Source organism: Gracilinanus agilis, chromosome 1, assembly GCF_016433145.1.
Source record: "Gracilinanus agilis isolate LMUSP501 chromosome 1, AgileGrace, whole genome shotgun sequence".
NCBI classification, from domain to species: Eukaryota; Metazoa; Chordata; class Mammalia; order Didelphimorphia; family Didelphidae; genus Gracilinanus; species Gracilinanus agilis.
In genome coordinates, this window is record NC_058130.1 from 343,762,859 (window position 1) to 343,775,922 (window position 13,064).

The following is a 13,064-nucleotide window of genomic DNA, read 5'->3' on the forward strand; positions in this document are numbered from 1 at the left end:
TCAATTTTATAATCACAACCAATGTAATTAATGATAATCTATGAGTTCAATTTAAAAGTACAGTTTTTAAAAAAATCCTTGTGTACTTTAAATGTCAATAACTTAGACCAAAAGTATCATTGACACCATATACAAATGGCATTTACAAACAAATTTATATGGTTGTGTGCAAATCTTTCTTCTTTCATTTTGTGTGACATACACTGACTCATACAGACAAGAATGCAAACTTTGTGAGATGGAACTGTATTTTATAGAACCCAGTCAATCCATATCAGGTATAAGAAAATTCATGGTCAATGACCAGATTATTATAGATTGTTCTATTATAGCCAATTTAATAAGAGAATTTAAATCTTTTACATATTCAGTAGAATGCTAAATCAAATCATTAACAAAAGTGGCAACAACCTGATTCTTTTTTTCTATAAAATGTTATGATTTTCAAAAATGTATTAAGCCTAAAATCATATATGATTATTTTCCTATTTACCGAGTCTTATGAAGTATTTCTTTGGAAAAAACTCAACTACAAAAAAAACAACAACAACAAACCAAAACTTCAGTTTAGTTAGCCACTTATTTGCATATAATACAGATCTCATAACAGGATGTGGAGTTGAGAAGAAAATAATTAGCACTATAGTACTAGAATTGCACAATATGTGGAAGTGAACGGTTCAGAAATGAGTTCAAGGAGTATTTCAGGATGTGAGGGAGAAAATGGTCTTAGGGTATATGTAGGAAGATAAAAGAATTAAAAAGCTTTGAAACACTAGCATATAAGGCTCTGATCTTTCAGGGGGCCAAGAGACTAGGGGTATTCGAAGGATGAAAATTCCAAGGTTTTATCAATACTCACAAATTCTGCAAATAAGCAATTCACTTTATAGTAAAAAAATGAATTAGGTAAATTATATTACATTATATATATTTTCCTAATAAGAAATTCGGGCTAATAATTCTCCTAGCTGTTGTACTTTTCATTCAATTGAAATTGGACAGTATTGGCAAAAGGCAGTTTCTTTTCTTCTGGGGATTTTAGTGGTACATTGGTTTATTTCATTCAGTCATCGCAGAGGAATTGGACTATATGTATGTATTTCATCACATTTTTAAAAGCACCAATTTCAATTCATTAAAAAATTCCTTCATCCATAGACAGTTAAAGAAATTTACATAGATACTAGGGACTTGCTTCATTTTTAACTGTGTTAGTATCCTAAAAGAATGATTTGGGGGAAAAAGGAAAAAAGTTGACAGCTTTAAAAAGACTTCCTTAATGTGTCATAAAGATCTCAAGGTGGCATAATTGAAAAAACATTGGCCTATGAGTCAGGAGATTTGATCTCTGACTAGCTCTGGCTACTAACTAGCTGTTTGACTATGGGTAGGTCACTTTTCCTCTCTGGGCATTTGTATCTTTATATGTACACTGAAGGGCTTGGACTAGATGATTTCCAGATTTGAAAATTTTAAGATTTATGTTCCACTGGCTGAAAGGAAAACAAAGAAATAAGAGCACGACTGCCATTATAACAAAGGACAACAAAGTGTATAGCGACATGATCAAAATAAGCCACTGCTATGATTTCATTTTTTAACTTTTCCCTGAGCTGTAACTTCTGCATAGGAAGTATGAATGAAATCATAAAGTTGTTTAGCATTTGCAGCATTTCCAAGAATACTTGAGAGGTTATCCTGTGACAAAGTTGTTAATTCTGCAATGCTTTTAACATGATTCATTAAGGAGCAACAATTTTTGGCATTGACTCCTGGCATTTTCAATAAGAAGTCCTGGGGTCCAGGATTATATTTTTCTGAATCAGGAAGGGTTTCAGCATCTGCTGTGATGGCCATGGCTATTGTTGCATCCAGCTGTGGCTTGTTCTGTTTCAACTCCTCAAATAGCTCAGCAGTTGCATGTGGGGAGGGGCACCAAAGGATACGGAGTCTTGGGAAATGAAGAGTAAGAAGAGTAAGTTTGGAACTAATATCATTGCTGGAAATCTCCTGATGTAAAGAGCCTCAAGAAGTAAGAGAAAAAGGTTTACTGGGATCAAACTCAATCAGAAGTACTGGGCGCTTATAGTATCGAGACATGGAAATGCACTGACTATAGAGACGACCATTATTTAAAGAGCCAATCAAATCACTGATACTTTTCCTCTCCACACATATTTCTGGAGTAAGGATATAATCTCCAACTTCTAACATAACTAGCTCAATGTCAATACCACGTCGGTGAATCAGAGAAGGAAGTTCACTTCGAAATTCTCACATATCCACAATTATGCTTTGTTGCAAATTAATCTTTTCCTGGCCACCTGCTTTGCGAGTGTCAGTGGAAGCATGTGTACATGCAGCTTCCCTTACCAGGTCTAAGTTTGTTTCGTCTCTGCCTTCTCTTTCTTCAGGGATAACCATGCTTGCCTTTTCTCTAATGAGTTTCTCAAAAACTTCTTTTTCTTTCCGTAAAGCAGTAAGATAGCGCTGTTCTTCAGTTGAACCTCCGTATATAAGAAAATAAACCCTCATAGGCTTCCCAGGCCTACTTGCCCTATAAATTTCAAGCTGACGAACAAATGTCAGTTCTGCATCATATAAGACAACGTATCTTGGCTCTACTTCATGTAGTACCCCGGTCAGGGCATAGGGGTCACCACAACCCAGAAGTGGATGGATGATAGTGAGGGGTTCTTTCTGGATGCCATATGCAGCATCAGATGATAAATTCATATGAAACACTTCAGGTTCTGTTTCCTTGAGGCAGCTTTCTTGGTTGATGCTTGTTTCTTTATAATCAACTTCTTCAGTTTCATCTTCAATCTTTGTTATCATTTGAGCTAAAGTCAATTCTTGCTTCTTCTTTGGAGGTCTTTGTTTTGTAGAAGTCCTGACTTTGGCTTTTGAGACTTTGGATTCTTTGCTAGATTTCTGGTTTCCCTTAGAATTGTCTTCCTTTTTTAATTTCACCTTCACTTCTCCAGCTGTTTTCCTTTCCAAAGATTTTCGTATATAATTTCAATAAGAAAGCCTTTGCTCCAATAGTGATATATTCTCTAAGCTGTGCACATGTTCGATCATCACTTGCACGAATGATTACTTGCCCTGGACCACCAAGAACTTCACTGTTGTTATTTTCCGTTTCAATTTCTTTCAATACTTCAGTTAGGGCTTCCCATTTAGGATTACTTTCTAGAACTAGTTCTCTTTTCATTTCTTGGTTTTCTTTTACATTTGTTTTTTCAGTCATTTTGCACTTTTGATTCATTCTGGTATCTGAAATGTGATAAACTCTTGCTCGAGCATTTACAAACATGGAAGTACTAGAATCAAGAAATAGCCACCCTGAATTTTGGCCAAATGCTTTTTCAGTTGCTCTCAAAGATTCCAGAAGATTAAGAAATGTGACACAGTCATACTGAGAGAGATACTGTAGCAAAGTATGTAGTAATCTTCAAATCTTGCACCAAAGATTTAGTCTTTGCTCCAAGTTGGTGCCACAGAGGATCTAAATAGTGGCGAATTGTCTTGGCCACAGGTACAACTTCCTTACAAAAAGATTTCTCATTACTCTTTCCACATGACAAAAGCCAGTATCAAAGGCAACTGCATTATCTGAGAAAGCTTTAATGAAGCCATTTTTATTTTTCTGACGAAAGAGGCGCAAGATGAAGGCTTCCTGACAAGAGTCAATGATTCTGTGGGCTTTATAGACCAAAATACCAGTAACCAAACCTGAAGGAATTCTGTCAGTCAAGAAATCTACCACAAGAATTCGACTTGTTACAAATAGAACACCACCTTGGGTATAAACCTCATATCTACTTCCACTTGCAATTTCATTTGTTACTCGTTGAGGAAGGTGTTCAACTTTCTCTAACTTCAGCTGATTGATAAAATATTCCTCCTCGGTCGGTTGGGTGTTGAGCACCAGCACCAGGCACCCCGGGTGGCAGTGCAGCTGAATGAAATGATAGAGGAGCCGGTCGGCGCCAAGCCCCCGGGCGCACACCACTAGCCCATCCGTTTCCAACAGCTCCAGCAACAGCTGGCGCTCGTCTGTACAAGTATTTTTCCTTATGATCTCTTTGGTGTATAAACCCAGCAGTGGTATGGCTGGATCAAAGGGCAGACAGTCTCTTAAAGCCATTTGAGCATAGTTCCAAATTCCCATCCAGAATGGTTGGATGAATTCACAACTCCACCAGCAATGCATCAATGCCCCAATTTTGCCAAATCCCCTCCAACATTCACCACTTTCCTTTGCTGTCATGTTAGCCAATCTGCTAGGTATGAGGTGGTACCTCAAAGTTGTTTTGATTTGCGTTTCTCTAATTATTAGAGATTTAGAACACTCTCTCATGTGCTTATTGATAGTTTTGGTTTCTTTATCTGAAAATTACCTACTCATGTCCCTTGCCCATTTATCAACTGGAGAATGGCTTGATTTTTTTGTACAATTGATTTAGCTCCTTATATATTGAGTAATTAGACCTTTGTCAGAGTTTTTTGTTGTAAAGATTTTTTTCCTAATTTGTTGATTCCCTTCTAATTTTGGTTGCATTGGTTTTGTTAGTATAAAACCTTTTTAATTTAATGTTAGCAAAATTATTTATTTTACATTTTGTGATTTTTTTCTAACTCTTGCATGGTTTTAAAATCTTTCCTTTCCCATAGATCTGACAGGTATACTATTCTGTGTTCTCCCAATTTACTTATAGTTTGCTTCTTTATGTTCAAGTCATTCACCCATTCTGAATTTATCTTGGTGTAGGGTGTGAGATGTTGATCTAAACCTAATCTCTCCCATATTGTTGTCCAATTTTCTCAGCAGTTTTTCTCAAATAGTGGATTTTTGTCCCCAAAGCTGGGTTCTTTGGGTTTATCATAGACTGTCTTGCTGACATCACTTACCCCAAGTCTATTCCACTGATCCTCCCTTCTGTCTCTTAGCCAGTACCATATTGTTTTGATGACCACTGCTTTATAGTATAGTTTAATATCTGATACTGCTAGGCCACGTTCCTTCATGTTTTTTTTTTATTATTTCCCTTGACATTTTTGATCTTTTGTTCTTTCAGATGAACTTTGTTATAGTTTTTTCTAATTCAGTAAAAACATTTCTTGGTAGTTTATAGGTATGGCACTAAATAAGTAAATTAATTTGGGTAGAATGATCATTTTTATTATGTTAGCTCATTCTACCCATGAGCAATCAATGTTTTTCCAATTGTTTAGATCTAGTTTTAATTGTTTGGAAAGTGTTTTGTAGTTGTGTTAATATAATTCCTGTGTTTGTTTTGGTAGATAGATTCCTAAGTATTTTATATTGTCTAGGGTGATTTTAAATGGTATTTCTCTTTCTACCTCTTGCTGCTGTGATGTGTTGGAAATATATAGAAATGCTGATGATTTATGTGCATTTATTTTGTATCCTGCAACTTTGCTAAAGTTGTTGATTGTTTCTAAAAGCTTCTTAGTTGATTCTCTAGAATTTTTTAAGTAGACCATCATATCATCTGCAAAGAGTGATAGTTTGGTCTCCTCACTGCCAATTTTAATACCTTCAATTTCTTTTTCTTCTCTAATTGCTACTGCTAGTGTTTCTAGTACAATGTTAAATAATAGAGGTGATAAGGGGCATCCTTGTTTCATTCCTGATCTTATTGGGAATGCTTCTAATTTGTCCCCATTGCATATGATGTTTGTTGATAGTCTTAGGTATATACTGTTTATTATTTTTAGGAAAGGTCCTTCTATTCCTATACTTTCCAGGGTTTTCAATAGGAATGGGTGCTGTATTTTGTCAAAGGCTTTTTCAGCATCTGTTGAAATAATCATATGATTTTTGTTTGTTAGCTTGTTGATATGGTCAATTATGTGGATGGTTTTCCTAATTTTGAACCATCCTTGCATTCCTGGTATAAATCCCACCTGGTCATGGTGGATGATCCTCTTGATCACTTGCTGGAGTCTTTTTGCTAATATTCTATTTAAGATTTTTGCATCTATGTTCATTAGAGAGATTGGTCTGTAGTTTTCTTTCTCTGTTTTTGATCTCCCTGGCTTTGGAATCAGTACCATATTTGTGTCATAAAAGGAATTTGTTAGGACTCATTCTTTGCTTATTATATCAAATAATTTGATAGTATTGGGATTAGTTGCTCTTTGAATGTCTGATAGAATTCACTTGTGAATCCATCAGGCCCTGGCGATTTTTTTCTTGGGGAGTTATTTGATGGTTTATTCAATTTCTTCTGATATGGGATTATTTAAGTATTCCAATTCTTCTTCTGTTAATCTAGGCAATTTATAGTTTTGTAAATATTCATCATGTCACCTAGATTGCTATATTTATTGCCATATAATTGGGCAAAATAGTTTTGAATGATTGCCTTAATTTCCTCTTCATTAGAGGTGAGGTCTCCCTTTTCATCTTTGATAATGTTAATTTGGTTTTCTTCTTTTTTTTTATTCAATTGACCAGTACTTTGTCAATTTGATTTTTTTTTTCAAAGTACCAGCTTCTGGTCTTATTTATTAATTCAATAGTTCTTTTACTTTCAATTTTATTAATTTCTCCTTTAATTTTTATGATCTCTAATTTAGTTTTCATCTGAGGATTTTTAATTTGTTCGCTTTCTAGTTTTTTTATTTGCATGCCCAATTCATTGATCTTTGCCCTCCCTAATTTGTTATATGCACTCAAAGATATAAATTTCTCCCTGAGTATGGCTTTGTCTGTATCCCACAGATTTTGGTAGGATGTCTCATCATTGTCATTCTCTTCTTTGAAATTGTTAATTGTTTCTATGATTTGTTCTTTAACTAACTGATTTTGGAGAATCATATTATTTAGTTTCCAATTAGTTTTTGATTTGCCTATCCATGTACCCTTACTAATTATTATTTTAATTGCATTATGATCTGAAAAGGTTGCATTTATTATTTCTGCTCTTTTGCATTTGTTTGCCATTTTTCTATGTCCTAGTACATGGTCAATTTTTGTGAATGTACCATGTGCAGCTGAAAAGAAGGTGTATTCCTTTTTGTCCCTATTAATTTTTCTCCACATATCAATTAAATCTAATTTTTCTAGGACTTCATTCACCTCTCTTACCTCTTTCTTATTTATTTTTTGGTTTGATTTATCTAGATCTGATAGGGGAAAGTTCAGGTCTCCTACTAGTATTGTTTTACTATCTATTTCCTCCTTGAGCTCTGCCAGTTTCTCCTTTAGAAATTTAGATGCCATACCATTTGGTGCATACATGTTGAGTACTGCTATTTCTTCATTGTCTATACTGAGTTTTATCAGGATATAATTACCTTCCCTATCTCTTTTAACCAAATCCATTTTTACTTTGGCTTTGTCAGATATCATGACTACAACTCCTGCCTTATTTTTCTCAGTTGAAGCCCAATAGATTTTGGTCCAGTCTTTTATTTTTACTCTATGTATATCTACCTGCCTCATGTGTGTTTCTTGTAGACAACATATGGTAAGCTTTTAGTTTCTAATCTACTCTGGTATTTGTTTCCATTTTATGGGTGAGTTCATCCCATTCACATTCAAAGTTATAATTATCAACTGTGTATTCCCCAACATTTTGATTCTCTCTCCTTGTTCTACCCTTTCTTCTTTTACTATTTCCTTCTATGCCAGTGTTTTGTTTTTCATCAGTCCCCCAGGTCCCTCCCTTATTGTACTTCCCTTTCTTCCCCCTCCCTTCTTATTCCCCTCTTATTATTCTTTAGAGTCTTTTCAAGCTACCCCGCCCCCCTCTCCCTTCCTAGTATTGCTTCCCTTCACCAGCCTGTTTGTTACCCTTCTACTTCTCTATAGGGTGTGAATCAATTCTCTGCCCCAGTGGTTCTGATTGTTCTTCCCTCCTTAAGTTAATTTCAATGCACTTAAGAATTAAGTATTTTCTCTCTCCAACCTTTTTACCCTTCCAGTGTATTGTTTTTTCTCCCCGGTTCCCCCCACGTACTTCTTTATGGAATATAAGTTTACTCCATTTTGTCTCTTTTCCCATTTATCTGAATATTATTGTCTTATTTTTTACTTCTTGTTTTATATATATATTTATACATACATATATATATATATATCTTGACATTTCATCCTATACAGTTTGTCCCTGTTCTCTCTAAGTATACTTCTAGCTATCCTGATGATAATAACAATTTTTAAGAGTTACCAATATCATCTTTTCTTATAAGGATACAAATGATTTGAACTTATTGGGTCCCTTAAAGAAAAGATTATGTTTTTTTGTTTTTTTCCCCCTCTCTTAATTACCTTTTGGTGATTCTCTCGAGTTCTGTGTTAGGGCAGCAAATTCTCTGTTTAAGTCTGGTTTTTCTTTATGAATGCTTGGAAACCTTCAATTTTATTAAATGACCATTCTTTCCCCTGCAAGAATATAGTCAGTTTTGCTGGATAGTTGATTCTTGGTTTTAGACCCAGTTCCCTTGCTTTCTGGAATATTATATTCCATGCCTTCCGGTCCTTCAATGTAGATGCAGCCAGATCCTGTGAAATCCTAACTGTGGTTCCCTGGTATCTGAATGACTTCTTCTTAGCAGCTTGTAATAGTTTTTCCTTAGTCTGGTAATTTTTTAATTTGGCTATAATATTCCTGGGATTTGTCAATTGTGGATGTAGCAAGTGATCTGTGGATTCTTTCAGTCTCCACGTTTCCCTCTTGTTTGAGGATGTTGGAGTAGTTTTCTTATATAATTTCCTGTAGGATGATGTCCAGGCTTTTTCTTTTGTCATGATATTCCAGTAGACCAATAATTCTTAAATTGTCTCTCTGAGATCTGTTTTCTAGATCTGATGTTCTGCCAATGAGGTGTTTCATATTTTCCTCAAATTTTTCATTCTTTTGATTTTGTATAATAGATCCTTACTGCCTTGTGAAGTCATTTGCTTATAGTTGTTGAATTCTAATTTTTAAGGCCTGAATTTCATTCCTGGCTTTTTGGTCATCCTTCTCCTTCTGGTCTGATTTTCTTTGTAATTCATCTTTTACCTTCTTTGCTTCGTTTTCAAACTGATCAATTTTGGATTTCAAGACACTATTTTCTTGTTTTAGTTCATGTATTTCCTTTTTCCAATTGTCTTCAGCCTCTCCTGATTGTTTTTTGAGTTCTTGAATTAATTGAATTTTAAGTTCTTGAGCTAATTGAATTTTGAGATCTTCCAAAGCCTATGTCCAATTCACTAGAGTTTCTTTGGTTTTGCTTAGAGTTCCTTAATCTTCTTCTATTTCATTTGCTATTTGTTCACTTCCTGGAAAGAAGCTGTCAATTGTAATTTCTTTTTTCTTTTTCTGTTGTTTACTCATATTTTTTCCTTCTTTCACTCCTGTACCTTTTCTGCTCTGCTGGTTGATAGGTTAAGCAGATGGTTTTAGTGAGCTTTGATGTAAGATATTCCGCAGCTGGCAACAGAAGTTTGTAGCTGCTTTCTTTGCAGTCTGTGGAGGAGGGATGTTGGAGTTTCCCTGCCCATTGAAGATTTCTTATCTGTACTGTTGATGGGATCAAGCCAGGGCAGGGTTGATCTGTAGAGCTTGATGGGCCCTGAGGCTAAAACCTCAAGAGAAGTGTGTGTGTGGGGGGTGGCACGAGGGGGTAAATAAGAGAGTTATTGCTGTGTCTAGATTGCCTCTCTGAGTTTCTCCTCTGTCTGTGTTCAATGCCCTGAGCCAGGTGCCAGCAAGGTCCTCTCCAAAGATTCCAGGAGTCGCTGGAGACTCAGCACAGCATGTGGGGGAGGGGCCCTTGGATTCCCCTTCTTCCTTACCCTTGAACCCAACAGTTCAAGAATTCAGGCCTTTTTTTTGGATTACCTCTTGGGCTGTCCAGCAGTAGGATCCCCCAGCTCTGTCCTGTTGTCAGATTTGGTTTTATTTCCCCTTGAAGCACTTTGTTTTTTATTTGTGGAAGGGTATAGAGGTCTAAAGTTTTGCTCTGTCTAAGCCACCATCTTCCCAGAACCTCCCTGTTAAAGTTTCATAGCTTTAATAAGTCAAGGTACCAGGTAAATTACTTAAAACCTTCCCTTGCCATATGATTGTCCAATAACTCAATCAATAACCATTCATTAAACACCCACTATGTGCCTGGCACTGTGCCAAATTCTGAGGATACGAAAAAAGGCAAAAAACAGTCCCTATCCTCAAGGAACCTCCAATCTAGTGGAGAAGACAACATGTGAACAAATATATACAAAGCAAGCTATTCATAAGATAAATAACCGGTAATTAACAGAGAGAAAGCACTAGAATTAAGAAAGGTTGAGAAGGTTTCTTGTAGAAGGTGGAATTTTAGTTGGGACTTAAAGAAAGTCAGGGAAGTTAAAAGAGCAGAGAAGGGAGGGTGTTTCAGGCATGGGAAACAGCGGGAGAGAATACCCAGGGTACTCTCTGTCCTTTTCTGGCTATTCTGATAATCCCACTTCTCATAACCATGCCCATCCCAAATAAATCTGTAAAATCTCTAATAGCAGGAATTCTATTACATACCTCCTTAGGTCCCTAGAACCTTACACAGTGTACTACATGTAGAAGGTACTCAAAAAAAGGTTAATGATGCTGATGCTTTAATATGGAAAACAGAGAAAACTAGCAACCCTATCAGGATGACCTTTATAAAATTATAATTTTCTTATATAATTTCAGGGCTAGAATCATAGAAGTTCAGTGCTACATCTATTTGTTAAGGTTAATGGAAAATGCCTACATTGATTAGGAGAAAATAGACCAAAAATTATAGCCCAGAATGACTAGCAAAATAATTCATACTTTGTCTTCTAACTTTGAGTTTGGTGCTTTTTTCCCCTACTATATTCTCTTACCTTTAACCAGCAATTTGATATTAGTTGAATGATGAAATTCTGTTTTTGAAGCCATTTGTATATATTTATGGAAATATGGAAAAAGGGCTCAAGATCTGATTAATTTAGAAATAGTGAAAAATGCATGGAGAAAGGTTATTTTCCATTTATAATTGCAATCAATGCTGTATAATTATCCTCAAACAACCATTTGTGACACATTTGCATATACAGTTATCTTATTGTCCCAAAGGATGTATCCTTTTCCATTCATGTGCAACTACTGTTAAGGTTAATGGAAACTGCCTGCATTCATTAAGAGAAAAATTATACTCTGGAAGAATTAAGTAGAGAGGTTCCTATTTTGTCTCAAGTGAGTGGTAATTCCAACTGTGGACACCAGAGGTAGTTGTTTTCACAGAAAATATCTAAAATAATTCTATGTATTGATCCTCTTTCCTAATTACATGGATGTCATAATTTTATGAGTTATTGATCTTAGACATTATTTTCTCCTGTCTTTTCACTAAAAATGTTCATTGTAGTTTTAAATATTAATCAATTTGTTTGCCTATTCAGTTTTTAATTAGGTTAAGTCTTTAATTGCTATGGCAAATTCAAATATTCTAATCTATTTAGTACATATATGGTATAGTTGAGAAATCATTGGAAAACTGGAGTTCAAGTTCTGACTCCCTTATTTACTAGTTGTGCAATCCTGGAAAAATCATTTAACCTTTCAGTGTCCCAAGGGAACTCTGTAAGATTATAAGTTTGAGACTTTATATTTTTAAACATAGAGACTTCCTCATACCATTGAAATCACAGGTAGCACAAATTCCTAGACTCCCAAGGTCTTCCTCAGTTACCTTTTAGAGTCACTTTCTGCTGGTCATTCCGAAGGGAGAGGGTGCAGAAAAAACATGAAGTAGATAATCTGAACTCCCTCCACACTGTGTGAGCAGACCAATCAGGAGGCTCCAAAAGCAGCCTAGAGAGGCAGTATGGAGTAGTGGTTAGGGAGCTACCCTTGATCTGGAAAGAACTAGATTCAAGTCCAGTCTCTGACACCAGCTGGCAATGTGACCCTGGGAAAGCCACTTATCCTATCATTGTCCCAGGAAACTCTCTAAACTGTAAGTTGCAATGTAGCTCATGCTCTAATGAGGAAGAATTAAAGGTCTAAGTTTGGAGTAATTCTGATTTTGGAAAAGAAAATTCTCTAACTGTGGGTTGGTTAGGATCTTAGGCTTACACTGGGAGACCCTCCCCTCTCTATGTTATGAATAAAGAAAACCCAAAAGGCAGAGTCTACCACAGGTGCTGATAAGAAATAAGATCAGAACAGTCAGGTTCAATCTTTAACCAAATAAGTGAAATTAATAAAAGAACACATTTAGGGAAAAGAGAGGATTGCTGATTCTTCCATTTATTTTTTCCTTAGTGCTCTAGCTACCTAAGTGAATATTCATAATAAAAACAATCATACACATTTGCTATTTTATGTCTTACCTTTTACTTCTCTTGTCTCATCAGAGGCAGCATCTATCATAGCCATTGTTGTTTCAGCAGCAGCAGAAGGAAAGGGCTCGAAAAAAGGGAAGAATAAGAAGAGAGGGAGAGAGAGGAACTAATTAAATGAAATTTGATTGTAGCAGAAGAAATGTGTCCAAAGAAAATAAATTTATTTCTACTGGCATTCCAGATCAATTAAAATCATTTGCTTATATGTTGATATCAGCATTTGGCAATATCTAGCTGTGTTAGAAGACTATTTCAAAGATGAAATACACAAAATCTTATTTCAGATCAGCATTAGAAGATGAATATTTGCAATTCATTTTGATGATGGGGCACATTAACTTTGAACCTCAATTAAATGAAATGTTAAAAACCTCAAAAGAATTCCATTCTTCTCATTAGTAGATCTGAATTTCATTAAAAATATATCCAATTGGGGTTCCGGGTTAAGATGGAGGCAGAGTAAAAAACAGCGCTCAACCTCTCCTGACCAAAACAAACAGGACTTCTCAAGGGGGCATAAAAACAAAACCAGTCGAACGGAGGGACCCCACAACAGGGTGCAGCATGGAAGGTACATGGAATCGGGGCATTTCCATGCTACAAAGGGGTGAAACAGCTCTCACTAAATCACGGGCTGAGCAACCACCCCCCCTACCCACACACACAAACACCACCTGCAGCGCCG

At 35.8% G+C, this 13,064-nt stretch overlaps 1 protein-coding gene across 1 annotated transcript; it reads right to left on the bottom strand.

The window, feature by feature from the left end:
* Nucleotides 1-1,593: 1,593 nt before the first annotated feature.
* On the bottom strand, nucleotides 1,594-12,413 carry LOC123251600 (DNA repair endonuclease XPF-like). Its single transcript, XM_044680906.1, is given in 5 exon segments — nucleotides 1,594-2,992; nucleotides 2,994-3,454; nucleotides 3,456-3,533; nucleotides 3,536-4,065; nucleotides 12,368-12,413. Coding segments are annotated over 5 exon segments (2,514 nt in total).
* Nucleotides 12,414-13,064: the final 651 nt, after the last annotated feature.